We start from the raw sequence: 12,318 nt of genomic DNA, 5'->3' as shown, positions 1-12,318 counted from the left end.
GTAGCCCATTAGTTAGGACAGCCCTGTCTGGTACCTCTGTGTATAGAGAAGCTATTTGACCGTAGCCCATTAGTAAGGACAGCCCTGTCTGGTACCTCTGTGTATAGAGAAGCTATTTGACCGTAGCCCATTAGTAAGGACAGCCCTGTCTGGTACCTCTGTGTATAGAGAAGCTATTTGACCGTAGCCCATTAGTTAGGACAGCCCTGTCTGGTACCTCTGTGTATAGAGAAGCTATTTGACCGTAGCCCATTAGTAAGGACAGCCCTGTCTGGTACCTCTGTGTATAGAGAAGCTATTTGACCGTAGCCCATTAGTTAGGACAGCCCTGTCTGGTACCTCTGTGTATAGAGAAGCTATTTGACCGTAGCCCATTAGTTAGGACAGCCCTGTCTGGTACCTCTGTGTATAGAGAAGCTATTTGACCGTAGCCCATTAGTAAGGACAGCCCTGTCTGGTACCTCTGTGTATAGAGAAGCTATTTGACCGTAGCCCATTAGTAAGGACAGCCCTGTCTGGTACCTCTGTGTATAGAGAAGCTATTTGACCGTAGCCCATTAGTAAGGACAGCCCTGTCTGGTACCTCTGTGTATAGAGAAGCTATTTGACCGTAGCCCATTAGTTAGGACAGCCCTGTCTGGTACCTCTGTGTATAGAGAAGCTATTTGACCGTAGCCCATTAGTTAGGACAGCCCTGTCTGGTACCTCTGTGTATAGAGAAGCTATTTGACCGTAGCCCATTAGTAAGGACAGCCCTGTCTGGTACCTCTGTGTATAGAGAAGCTATTTGACCGTAGCCCATTAGTAAGGACAGCCCTGTCTGGTACCTCTGTGTATAGAGAAGCTATTTGACCGTAGCCCATTAGTAAGGACAGCCCTGTCTGGTACCTCTGTGTATAGAGAAGCTATTTGACCGTAGCCCATTAGTAAGGACAGCCCTGTCTGGTACCTCTGTGTATAGAGAAGCTATTTGACCGTAGCCCATTAGTAAGGACAGCCCTGTCTGGTACCTCTGTGTATAGAGAAGCTATTTGACCGTAGCCCATTAGTAAGGACAGCCCTGTCTGGTACCTCTGTGTATAGAGAAGCTATTTGACCGTAGCCCATTAGTAAGGACAGCCCTGTCTGGTACCTCTGTGTATAGAGAAGCTATTTGACCGTAGCCCATTAGTTAGGACAGCCCTGTCTGGTACCTCTGTGTATAGAGAAGCTATTTGACCGTAGCCCATTAGTAAGGACAGCCCTGTCTGGTACCTCTGTGTATAGAGAAGCTATTTGACCGTAGCCCATTAGTAAGGACAGCCCTGTCTGGTACCTCTGTGTATAGAGAAGCTATTTGACCGTAGCCCATTAGTTAGGACAGCCCTGTCTGGTACCTCTGTGTATAGAGAAGCTATTTGACCGTAGCCCATTAGTAAGGACAGCCCTGTCTGGTACCTCTGTGTATAGAGAAGCTATTTGACCGTAGCCCATTAGTAAGGACAGCCCTGTCTGGTACCTCTGTGTATAGAGAAGCTATTTGACCGTAGCCCATTAGTAAGGACAGCCCTGTCTGGTACCTCTGTGTATAGAGAAGCTATTTGACCGTAGCCCATTAGTAAGGACAGCCCTGTCTGGTACCTCTGTGTATAGAGAAGCTATTTGACCGTAGCCCATTAGTAAGGACAGCCCTGTCTGGTACCTCTGTGTATAGAGAAGCTATTTGACCGTAGCCCATTAGTAAGGACAGCCCTGTCTGGTACCTCTGTGTATAGAGAAGCTATTTGACCGTAGCCCATTAGTAAGGACAGCCCTGTCTGGTACCTCTGTGTATAGAGAAGCTATTTGACCGTAGCCCATTAGTAAGGACAGCCCTGTCTGGTACCTCTGTGTATAGAGAAGCTATTTGACCGTAGCCCATTAGTAAGGACAGCCCTGTCTGGTACCTCTGTGTATAGAGAAGCTATTTGACCGTAGCCCATTAGTAAGGACAGCCCTGTCTGGTACCTCTGTGTATAGAGAAGCTATTTGACCGTAGCCCATTAGTAAGGACAGCCCTGTCTGGTACCTCTGTGTATAGAGAAGCTATTTGACCGTAGCCCATTAGTTAGGACAGCCCTGTCTGGTACCTCTGTGTATAGAGAAGCTATTTGACCGTAGCCCATTAGTAAGGACAGCCCTGTCTGGTACCTCTGTGTATAGAGAAGCTATTTGACCGTAGCCCATTAGTAAGGACAGCCCTGTCTGGTACCTCTGTGTATAGAGAAGCTATTTGACCGTAGCCCATTAGTTAGGACAGCCCTGTCTGGTACCTCTGTGTATAGAGAAGCTATTTGACCGTAGCCCATTAGTAAGGACAGCCCTGTCTGGTACCTCTGTGTATAGAGAAGCTATTTGACCGTAGCCCATTAGTAAGGACAGCCCTGTCTGGTACCTCTGTGTATAGAGAAGCTATTTGACCGTAGCCCATTAGTTAGGACAGCCCTGTCTGGTACCTCTGTGTATAGAGAAGCTATTTGACCGTAGCCCATTAGTAAGGACAGCCCTGTCTGACCCTCTGTGTATAGAGAAGCTATTTGACCGTAGCCCATTAGTAAGGACAGCCCTGTCTGGTACCTCTGTGTATAGAGAAGCTATTTGACCGTAGCCCATTAGTAAGGACAGCCCTGTCTGGTACCTCTGTGTATAGAGAAGCTATTTGACCGTAGCCCATTAGTTAGGACAGCCCTGTCTGGTACCTCTGTGTATAGAGAAGCTATTTGACCGTAGCCCATTAGTTAGGACAGCCCTGTCTGGTACCTCTGTGTATAGAGAAGCTATTTGACCGTAGCCCATTAGTAAGGACAGCCCTGTCTGGTACCTCTGTGTATAGAGAAGCTATTTGACCGTAGCCCATTAGTAAGGACAGCCCTGTCTGGTACCTCTGTGTATAGAGAAGCTATTTGACCGTAGCCCATTAGTAAGGACAGCCCTGTCTGGTACCTCTGTGTATAGAGAAGCTATTTGACCGTAGCCCATTAGTAAGGACAGCCCTGTCTGGTACCTCTGTGTATAGAGAAGCTATTTGACCGTAGCCCATTAGTAAGGACAGCCCTGTCTGGTACCTCTGTGTATAGAGAAGCTATTTGACCGTAGCCCATTAGTAAGGACAGCCCTGTCTGGTACCTCTGTGTATAGAGAAGCTATTTGACCGTAGCCCATTAGTAAGGACAGCCCTGTCTGGTACCTCTGTGTATAGAGAAGCTATTTGACCGTAGCCCATTAGTAAGGACAGCCCTGTCTGGTACCTCTGTGTATAGAGAAGCTATTTGACCGTAGCCCATTAGTTAGGACAGCCCTGTCTGGTACCTCTGTGTATAGAGAAGCTATTTGACCGTAGCCCATTAGTAAGGACAGCCCTGTCTGGTACCTCTGTGTATAGAGAAGCTATTTGACCGTAGCCCATTAGTAAGGACAGCCCTGTCTGGTACCTCTGTGTATAGAGAAGCTATTTGACCGTAGCCCATTAGTAAGGACAGCCCTGTCTGGTACCTCTGTGTATAGAGAAGCTATTTGACCGTAGCCCATTAGTAAGGACAGCCCTGTCTGGTACCTCTGTGTATAGAGAAGCTATTTGACCGTAGCCCATTAGTAAGGACAGCCCTGTCTGGTACCTCTGTGTATAGAGAAGCTATTTGACCGTAGCCCATTAGTAAGGACAGCCCTGTCTGGTACCTCTGTGTATAGAGAAGCTATTTGACCGTAGCCCATTAGTAAGGACAGCCCTGTCTGGTACCTCTGTGTATAGAGAAGCTATTTGACCGTAGCCCATTAGTTAGGACAGCCCTGTCTGGTACCTCTGTGTATAGAGAAGCTATTTGACCGTAGCCCATTAGTAAGGACAGCCCTGTCTGGTACCTCTGTGTATAGAGAAGCTATTTGACCGTAGCCCATTAGTAAGGACAGCCCTGTCTGGTACCTCTGTGTATAGAGAAGCTATTTGACCGTAGCCCATTAGTAAGGACAGCCCTGTCTGGTACCTCTGTGTATAGAGAAGCTATTTGACCGTAGCCCATTAGTAAGGACAGCCCTGTCTGGTACCTCTGTGTATAGAGAAGCTATTTGACCGTAGCCCATTAGTAAGGACAGCCCTGTCTGGTACCTCTGTGTATAGAGAAGCTATTTGACCGTAGCCCATTAGTAAGGACAGCCCTGTCTGGTACCTCTGTGTATAGAGAAGCTATTTGACCGTAGCCCATTAGTAAGGACAGCCCTGTCTGGTACCTCTGTGTATAGAGAAGCTATTTGACCGTAGCCCATTAGTAAGGACAGCCCTGTCTGGTACCTCTGTGTATAGAGAAGCTATTTGACCGTAGCCCATTAGTAAGGACAGCCCTGTCTGGTACCTCTGTGTATAGAGAAGCTATTTGACCGTAGCCCATTAGTAAGGACAGCCCTGTCTGGTACCTCTGTGTATAGAGAAGCTATTTGACCGTAGCCCATTAGTAAGGACAGCCCTGTCTGGTACCTCTGTGTATAGAGAAGCTATTTGACCGTAGCCCATTAGTAAGGACAGCCCTGTCTGGTACCTCTGTGTATAGAGAAGCTATTTGACCGTAGCCCATTAGTAAGGACAGCCCTGTCTGGTACCTCTGTGTATAGAGAAGCTATTTGACCGTAGCCCATTAGTAAGGACAGCCCTGTCTGGTACCTCTGTGTATAGAGAAGCTATTTGACCGTAGCCCATTAGTAAGGACAGCCCTGTCTGGTACCTCTGTGTATAGAGAAGCTATTTGACCGTAGCCCATTAGTAAGGACAGCCCTGTCTGGTACCTCTGTGTATAGAGAAGCTATTTGACCGTAGCCCATTAGTTAGGACAGCCCTGTCTGGTACCTCTGTGTATAGAGAAGCTATTTGACCGTAGCCCATTAGTTAGGACAGCCCTGTCTGGTACCTCTGTGTATAGAGAAGCTATTTGACCGTAGCCCATTAGTAAGGACAGCCCTGTCTGGTACCTCTGTGTATAGAGAAGCTATTTGACCGTAGCCCATTAGTAAGGACAGCCCTGTCTGGTACCTCTGTGTATAGAGAAGCTATTTGACCGTAGCCCATTAGTAAGGACAGCCCTGTCTGGTACCTCTGTGTATAGAGAAGCTATTTGACCGTAGCCCATTAGTAAGGACAGCCCTGTCTGGTACCTCTGTATATAGAGAAGCTATTTGACCGTAGCCCATTAGTAAGGACAGCCCTGTCTGGTACCTCTGTGTATAGAGAAGCTATTTGACCGTAGCCCATTAGTAAGGACAGCCCTGTCTGGTACCTCTGTGTATAGAGAAGCTATTTGACCGTAGCCCATTAGTAAGGACATTAGTAAGGACAGCAGCCTGAGGATCATCATACAAAACTTTCACCCATTTTATAAAGTTGTCCCCCAGACCAAATTTATTTAGAGCAAATAATAGGTAAGACCACTCCACACGATCAAATGCTTTCTCAGCATCTAGGGAGAGCACAAGACCATCTACAGCACTTTGTTGGTAGGCTTGAATTACATTAAGAAGCCGCCTGACGTTGTTGCATGACTTACGGCCCCTGATGAAGCCAGTTTGGTCTCCTTTCACAATTAGTGGCAATGAGTCCTCTAATCTTGTGGCTAGAATTTTAGAAAGCAATTTTCTATCCACATTCAGAAGGGAAATTGGTCTGTACGAGGAACAAGACTCTGGACATTTTCCCTTTTTGAGAATAAGTGAAATGTTGGCTTCTCTCAGCGTTTGAGGGAGTTGGTCATTTGAAAATGAGTGGTTAAACATATCACGCAATGGCTCAAGGATCAGGCCATGGAACTCTTTATAGAACTCACTACAAAACCCGTCTGGTCCTGGGGCCTTACCATTTTGCAGATTCTTAATTGCGAACATTATCTCTTCCTTGGTAATAGGGGCATTAAGGAGGGACCTCTGTTCTTCGGAGATAGTAGGGAGCTCAATCTTACCAAAGAAGTTCTCCATTAATTTGGGTGCATCCTTTGGCAGTTCTGAGGCATAAAGGTTTGTATAAAATTTCTTAAATGAGTCACTTATCAATTTATTTTCATATAAATGATTACCATCAGAATCAGTAATCGGTAATAGTAGCAATTGACTGAGAGTCAGCCCTCTTTTTAGCTAGGTATGCCAAGTATTTTCCTGGCTTATCGCCATGTTCATATAGCTTTTGCCTGACAAATCTCATTTTCTTTTCAGCGTCCTGTGTTAGGAGAGAGTCTAACGTTGATCTAATGACTGATATTTCCTTTCATAGGGCAGGAGTGGGCGTTTTAATGTAGTCCTTCTCTTTAGTTCCTAATTCACCCTCTAACATGTTTTGCTTTTCCCGCTTTTTCCGTCTCTTAGTAGCTGTGTATGACATAATCAGACCCCTGGCATACGCTTTACAGGTCTCCCAAAGGAGCGAGGGGTTATCTGTTGATTGAGAGTTAATAGAGAAAAATGCTTTAAACTCTGTTATAAAGTATGATGTGAATGTATGGTCTTTAAGAATGGTTGTGTTCAACCTCCAATGTCTTGACCGATTGAATGCCCCGTTGAGTTTTATGTCCAGGATCACCTCAGCATGATCAGATATGACTATGCTTCCTATCCTAGCAGATAAAACAGACTGCAAAGACGTCTTGGACATAAAAAAAATAATCTATTCTAGTCTGACATCCATGAGGTGCAGAGAAAAAAGATCCATGAGGTGCAGAGAAAAAAGTGAACTCTCTGTTGGAGGGATGGAAAGCTCTCCAGACATCCGCATACCCCATATCATCACAAATAACTTTAACTTTTTAACTTTAAGAGACTTAGCTTGAGGAGAGAGTGAAGCTATACCACTGGGAAACTTATCAATAAGGGGGTTCAACAAGCAGTTAAAATCTCCTCCAACCACTGCAGTGTCTGAGTTTAATTCTGAAAAGTCTAGAAATGCCTTAGTGAGGAAATCAGGGGGGTGAGCAGGGGGGAAGTAAATATTCATTATGGAAATGTTCTGCCCTTGTAAAGTACCATTAATTATAACAAAGCGACCAAATTTATCTTTCACACAATTCAAGACCTTAAGTGGTAAGTTATTTTTCACCAGAATTGCTACACCTCTACTTCTGGATGTAAATGATGAGAAAAACACTTGACCAAACCCTCCTTGTTGTAATTTCAGGTGCTCCTTATCATCCAAATGGGTTTCTTGCAACAGTGCGATATCAATATTTTCTTTTTTCAAAAAAGACAATACTTTCTTCCTCTTAATGGGGTTATGGCTCCCTCTAATGTTCCACGTACATACACGCAGTCTGTTATCTGCCACCGCTACAAGACCATGGTGCTTGCCTACGGAGCTGTGAGGGGAACGGCACCTCAGTACCTCCAGGCTCTGATCAGGCCCTACACCCAAACAAGGGCACTGCGTTCATCCACCTCTGGCCTGCTCGCCTCCCTACCACTGAGGAAGTACAGTTCCCGCTCAGCCCAGTCAAAACTGTTCGCTGCTCTGGCCCCCCAATGGTGGAACAAACTCCCTCACGACGCCAGGACAGCGGAGTCAATCACCACCTTCCGGAGACACCTGAAACCCCACCTCTTTAAGGAATACCTAGGATAGGATAAAGTAATCCCTCTCACCCCCCCCCCCCTTAAAAGATTTAGATGCACTACTGTTCCACTGGATGTCATAAGGTGAATGCACCAATTTGTAAGTCGCTCTGGATAAGAGCGTCTGCTAAATGACTTAAATGTAAATGTAAATGTAATAATTTCAGGCTCTAGGTTGCAGGAAATGGCAGTTATAGGTGTTCCAAGGCCCTACAGACCTCCCCTGTGGCCCGTACTCAGCAGCACCATCATGTTAAGTCCTGTCCTGTTGTAATTCCACAGAGCAGTAAGGTGGGAGTGGAGGCTGTCGTCGCTCTGTTAGAGGCCACTCCAGAGACCCCAGCCTGTGTCATCGGCCTGTCAGGAAACCAGGCTGTCCGGCTGCCTCTTGTGGAGTGTGTACAGATGGTGAGGTATCATCCTGTTTCAGAAGTGACGAACCACTCTGACAAATTCTCCTAACAATAAACAGTCCTGAATGTTTTTGGTCCATGTCTGTAAGTCTAATCCCTTTCACAGTTCCTCTCTCATACTCTGCAACAGAGCATTACAGTCTTACTGTTTGAGAGGGAGGGTAATGAGAGGGATTTGCACAAATCGGATTCTGACGATCGTATGATTATATGATGTGTGTCTTGCCTGTAGACTAAAGAGGTTCAGAAGGCCATGAATGAAAAGAGGTTTGATGAAGCCATCCAACTGAGAGGAAGGTGAGAGATGTCAAATATCTTATGAATATGATACACCACGTGACCAAAAGTATCTGCTTGTTGAACATCTCATTCCAAAATCAAGGGCATTAATATGGAGTTGGTCCCCCCTTTGCTGCTATAACAGCCATAAGAGCATTGGTGTTGGGCGTTTTGGCCTGGCTCATAGTCGGCGATCCAATTCATCCCAAAGGTGTTCGATGGGGTTGAGGTCAGGGCTCTGTGCAGGCTAGTCGAGTTCTTCCACACCGATTTCAAACACCATTTCTGTATGGCCCTCACTTTGTGCACGGGGACATTGTCATGCTGAAACAGGAAAGGGACTTCCCCAAACTGTTGCCACCAAATTGGAAGCACAGAATCATCTCGCATGTCATTGTATGCTGTAGAGTTAAGATTTCCCTTCACTGGAACTAAGGAGCCTAGCCCGAACCATGAAACAGCCTCAGACCATTATTCCTCCTCCACCACCAAACTTTACAGTTGGCACAATGAATTCGGGCAGGTATCTTTCTCCTGGCATCTACCAAATCCAGTTTTGTCCATCGGACACTTAAAGTTGACCGGGGCAGCTCTAGCAGGTCAGAAATTCGACCAACTGACTTCCCCCCCCAGTCCTCCCTGTGTCCTGCCCTTCTGGCAGCTTTATGGGGCTTGTACAGCTGGTGAACAATCAGCCCTTGATTACTCACCAACTCCCCCATCAGCCCTTGATTACTCACCAACTCCCCCATCAGCCCTTGATTACTCACCAACTTCCCCATCAGCCCTTGATTACTCACCAACTTCCCCATCAGCCTTTGATTACTCACCAACTCCCCCATCAGCCTTTGATTACTCACCAACTCCCCCATCAGCCTTTGATTACTCACCAACTCCCCCATCAGCCCTTGATTACTCACCAACTCCCCAATCAGCCCTTGATTACTCACCAACTCCCCAATCAGTCCCAATTAGTCCTGGGTGGAGAGCCCGTGGAGACCTGGCACGTCCAGCAGATGGAGCCATCGCTTAGTGATGTATCCTCCGTCTGTCACCAGGCCTCAACGAGTCTCCCCCTGGTGGCTGACCTGCTGTTTGCCACATAACATAATTTCAAAATGGTTTTCTAATGATAAATTAGCCTTTTAAAATGATAAACTTGGATTAGCTAACACAACGTGCCATTGGAACACAGGAGTGATGGTTGCTGATAATGGGCCTCTGTACGCCTATGTAGATATTCCATTGGAACACAGGAGTGATGGTTGCTGATAATGGGCCTCTGTACGCCTATGTAGATATTCCATTGGAACACAGGAGTGATGGTTGCTGATAATGGGCCTCTGTTCACCTATGTAGATATTCCATTGGAACACAGGAGTGATGGTTGCTGATAATGGGACTCTGTACGCCTATGTAGATATTCCATTGGAACACAGGAGTGATGGTTGCTGATAATGGGCCTCTGTACGCCTATGTAGATATTCCATTGGAACACAGGAGTGATGGTTGCTGATAATGGGCCTCTGTAGATATTCCATTGGAACACAGGAGTGATGGTTGCTGATGTAGATATTCCATTGGAACACAGGAGTGATGGTTGCTGATAATGGGCCTCTGTACGCCTATGTAGATATTCCATTGGAACACAGGAGTGATGGTTGCTGATAATGGGCCTCTGTACGCCTATGTAGATATTCCATTGGAACACAGGAGTGATGGTTGCTGATAATGGGCCTCTGTACGCCTATGTAGATATTCCATTGGAACACAGGAGTGATGGTTGCTGTACACCTATGTAGATATTCCATTGGAACACAGGAGTGATGGTTGCTGATAATGGGCCTCTGTACACCTATGTAGATATTCCATTGGAACACAGGAGTGATGGTTGCTGATAATGGGCCTCTGTACGCCTATGTAGATATTCCATTGGAACACAGGAGTGATGGTTGCTGATAATGGGCCTCTGTTCACCTATGTAGATATTCCATTGAAACACAGGAGTGATGGTTGCTGATAATGGGCCTCTGTACACCTATGTAGATATTCCATTGGAACACAGGAGTGATGGTTGCTGATAATGGGCCTCTGTACGCCTATGTAGATATTCCATTGGAACACAGGAGTGATGGTTGCTGATAATGGGCCTCTGTACGCCTATGTAGATATTCCATTGGAACACAGGAGTGATGGTTGCTGATAATGGGTCTCTGTACTCCTATGTAGATATTCCATTGGAACACAGGAGTGATGGTTGCTGATAATGGGCCTCTGTTCATGTAGATATTCCATTGGAACACAGGAGTGATGGTTGCTATGTAGATATTCCATTGGAACACAGGAGTGATGGTTGCTGATAATGGGCCTCTGTTCACCTATGTAGATATTCCATTGGAACACAGGAGTGATGGTTGCTGATAATGGGCCTCTGTTCACCTATGTAGATATTCCATTGGAACACAGGAGTGATGGTTGCTGATAATGGGCCTCTGTTCACCTATGTAGATATTCCATTGGAGCACAGGAGTGATGGTTGCTGATAATGGGCCTCTGTACGCCTATGTAGATATTCCATTGGAACACAGGAGTGATGGTTGCTGATAATGGGCCTCTGTTCACCTATGTAGATATTCCATTGGAGCACAGGAGTGATGGTTGCTGATAATGGGCCTCTGTACGCCTATGTAGATATTCCATAAAAAAATCAGCCGTTTCCAGCTACAATAGTCATTTACAAAATTAACAATGTCTACACTGTATTTCTGATCAATTTGATGACATTTTAATGGACAAAAAACAAACATTTTCTTTTAAAAAACAAAATATATTTCTAAGTGACCCCAGCTTTTTGAACGGTGGGGTATTATGGAGTATGTATGTAAATATGAAATAATGAATGTGACGTTAAGAACATTTGATAAATGTTTTCTGAATATTATTTATTCTTTGTTTAGGAGCTTTGAGAACAACTGGAACATGTACAAACTGCTTGCCTTTCAGAAGCCTGCTGTTACCAAGGTAATTTATTATTAGATTTTTCCTTTATTTAACCAGGCAAGTCAGTTAAGCACAAGTTCTTATTTACAAAGACGGCCTATCCCCGGCCAAACCTGGACGACCTGGGGCCAATTGTGCGGCCGGATGTGATACAACCTGAATTTGAACCAGGGACTGTAGTGACGTCTCTTGCACTGAGATGCAGTGCCTTAGAATGCTGAGCCACTCGGGAAGCCTTAATATTCACTGTGAGACATTACTCCCATGACATGGCTGTAGACTCCTCTGTCTCATCTTTCTTCAGAGCAACCACACGCTGGCGGTGCTGAATGTGGGTGCTCCAGCAGCAGGGATGAATGCAGCGGTCCGGTCGGCGGTCAGAGTGGCGCTGGCCTACGGTCACAAGGTCTACTCTGTCAACGACGGCTTCGAGGGGTTGGCCAATGGAGCGGTGAGGATATAGTCTCTTTAGGATACAACACTAAACATGCTATGGATGGATGGATGAAGAGAGAGACAGCAGTATTATCTAGTAGTAGGATGGATGGACGAAGAAGGGGACAGATTGATTCAGCAGTATTATCCAGTATAAAGATGGATGGATGAAGAGAGAGACAGATTGATTCAGCAGTATTATCTAGTAGTAGGATGGATGAAGAGAGAGACAGATTGATTCAGCAGTATTATCCAGTATAAAGATGAATGGATGAAGAGAGAGACAGATTGATTCAGCAGTATTATCTAGTATAAAGATGGATGGATGAAGAGAGAGACAGATTGATTCAGCAGTATTATCTAGTAGTGGGATGGATGAAGAGCGAGACAGATTGATTCAGCAGTATTATCAATTAGTGGGATGGATGAAGAGAGAGACTGATTCAGCAGTATTATCTAGTATAAAGATGGATGGATGAAGAGAGAGACAGATTGATTCAGCAGTATTATCTAGTATAAAGATGGATGGATGAAGAGAGAGACAGATTGATTCAGCAGTATTATCCAGTATAAAGATGAATGGATGAAGAGAGAGACAGAT

The 12,318-nt window shown here is 45.5% G+C and overlaps 1 protein-coding gene across 2 annotated transcripts in view; it reads left to right on the top strand.

The window, feature by feature from the left end:
• The window catches only part of pfkla (phosphofructokinase, liver a), an 83,105-nt gene that overhangs the window by 58,891 nt on the left and 11,896 nt on the right, over window positions 1–12,318 (top strand). For both annotated transcript variants that reach the window (XM_065019762.1, XM_065019765.1), the window contains exons 10-13: window positions 7,873–7,998; window positions 8,236–8,300; window positions 11,240–11,303; window positions 11,587–11,733. In XM_065019762.1, the coding sequence (XP_064875834.1) occupies window positions 7,873–7,998; window positions 8,236–8,300; window positions 11,240–11,303; window positions 11,587–11,733 (402 nt within the window). The remainder of the gene's footprint in view (window positions 1–7,872; window positions 7,999–8,235; window positions 8,301–11,239; window positions 11,304–11,586; window positions 11,734–12,318) is intronic.

Source organism: Oncorhynchus nerka, linkage group LG1 (genome assembly GCF_034236695.1).
Source record: "Oncorhynchus nerka isolate Pitt River linkage group LG1, Oner_Uvic_2.0, whole genome shotgun sequence".
Lineage (NCBI taxonomy): Eukaryota > Metazoa > Chordata > Actinopteri > Salmoniformes > Salmonidae > Oncorhynchus > Oncorhynchus nerka.
The sequence above is the reverse complement of the archived record's forward strand: the minus strand, read 5'-3'. Positions and strand labels throughout refer to the sequence as shown.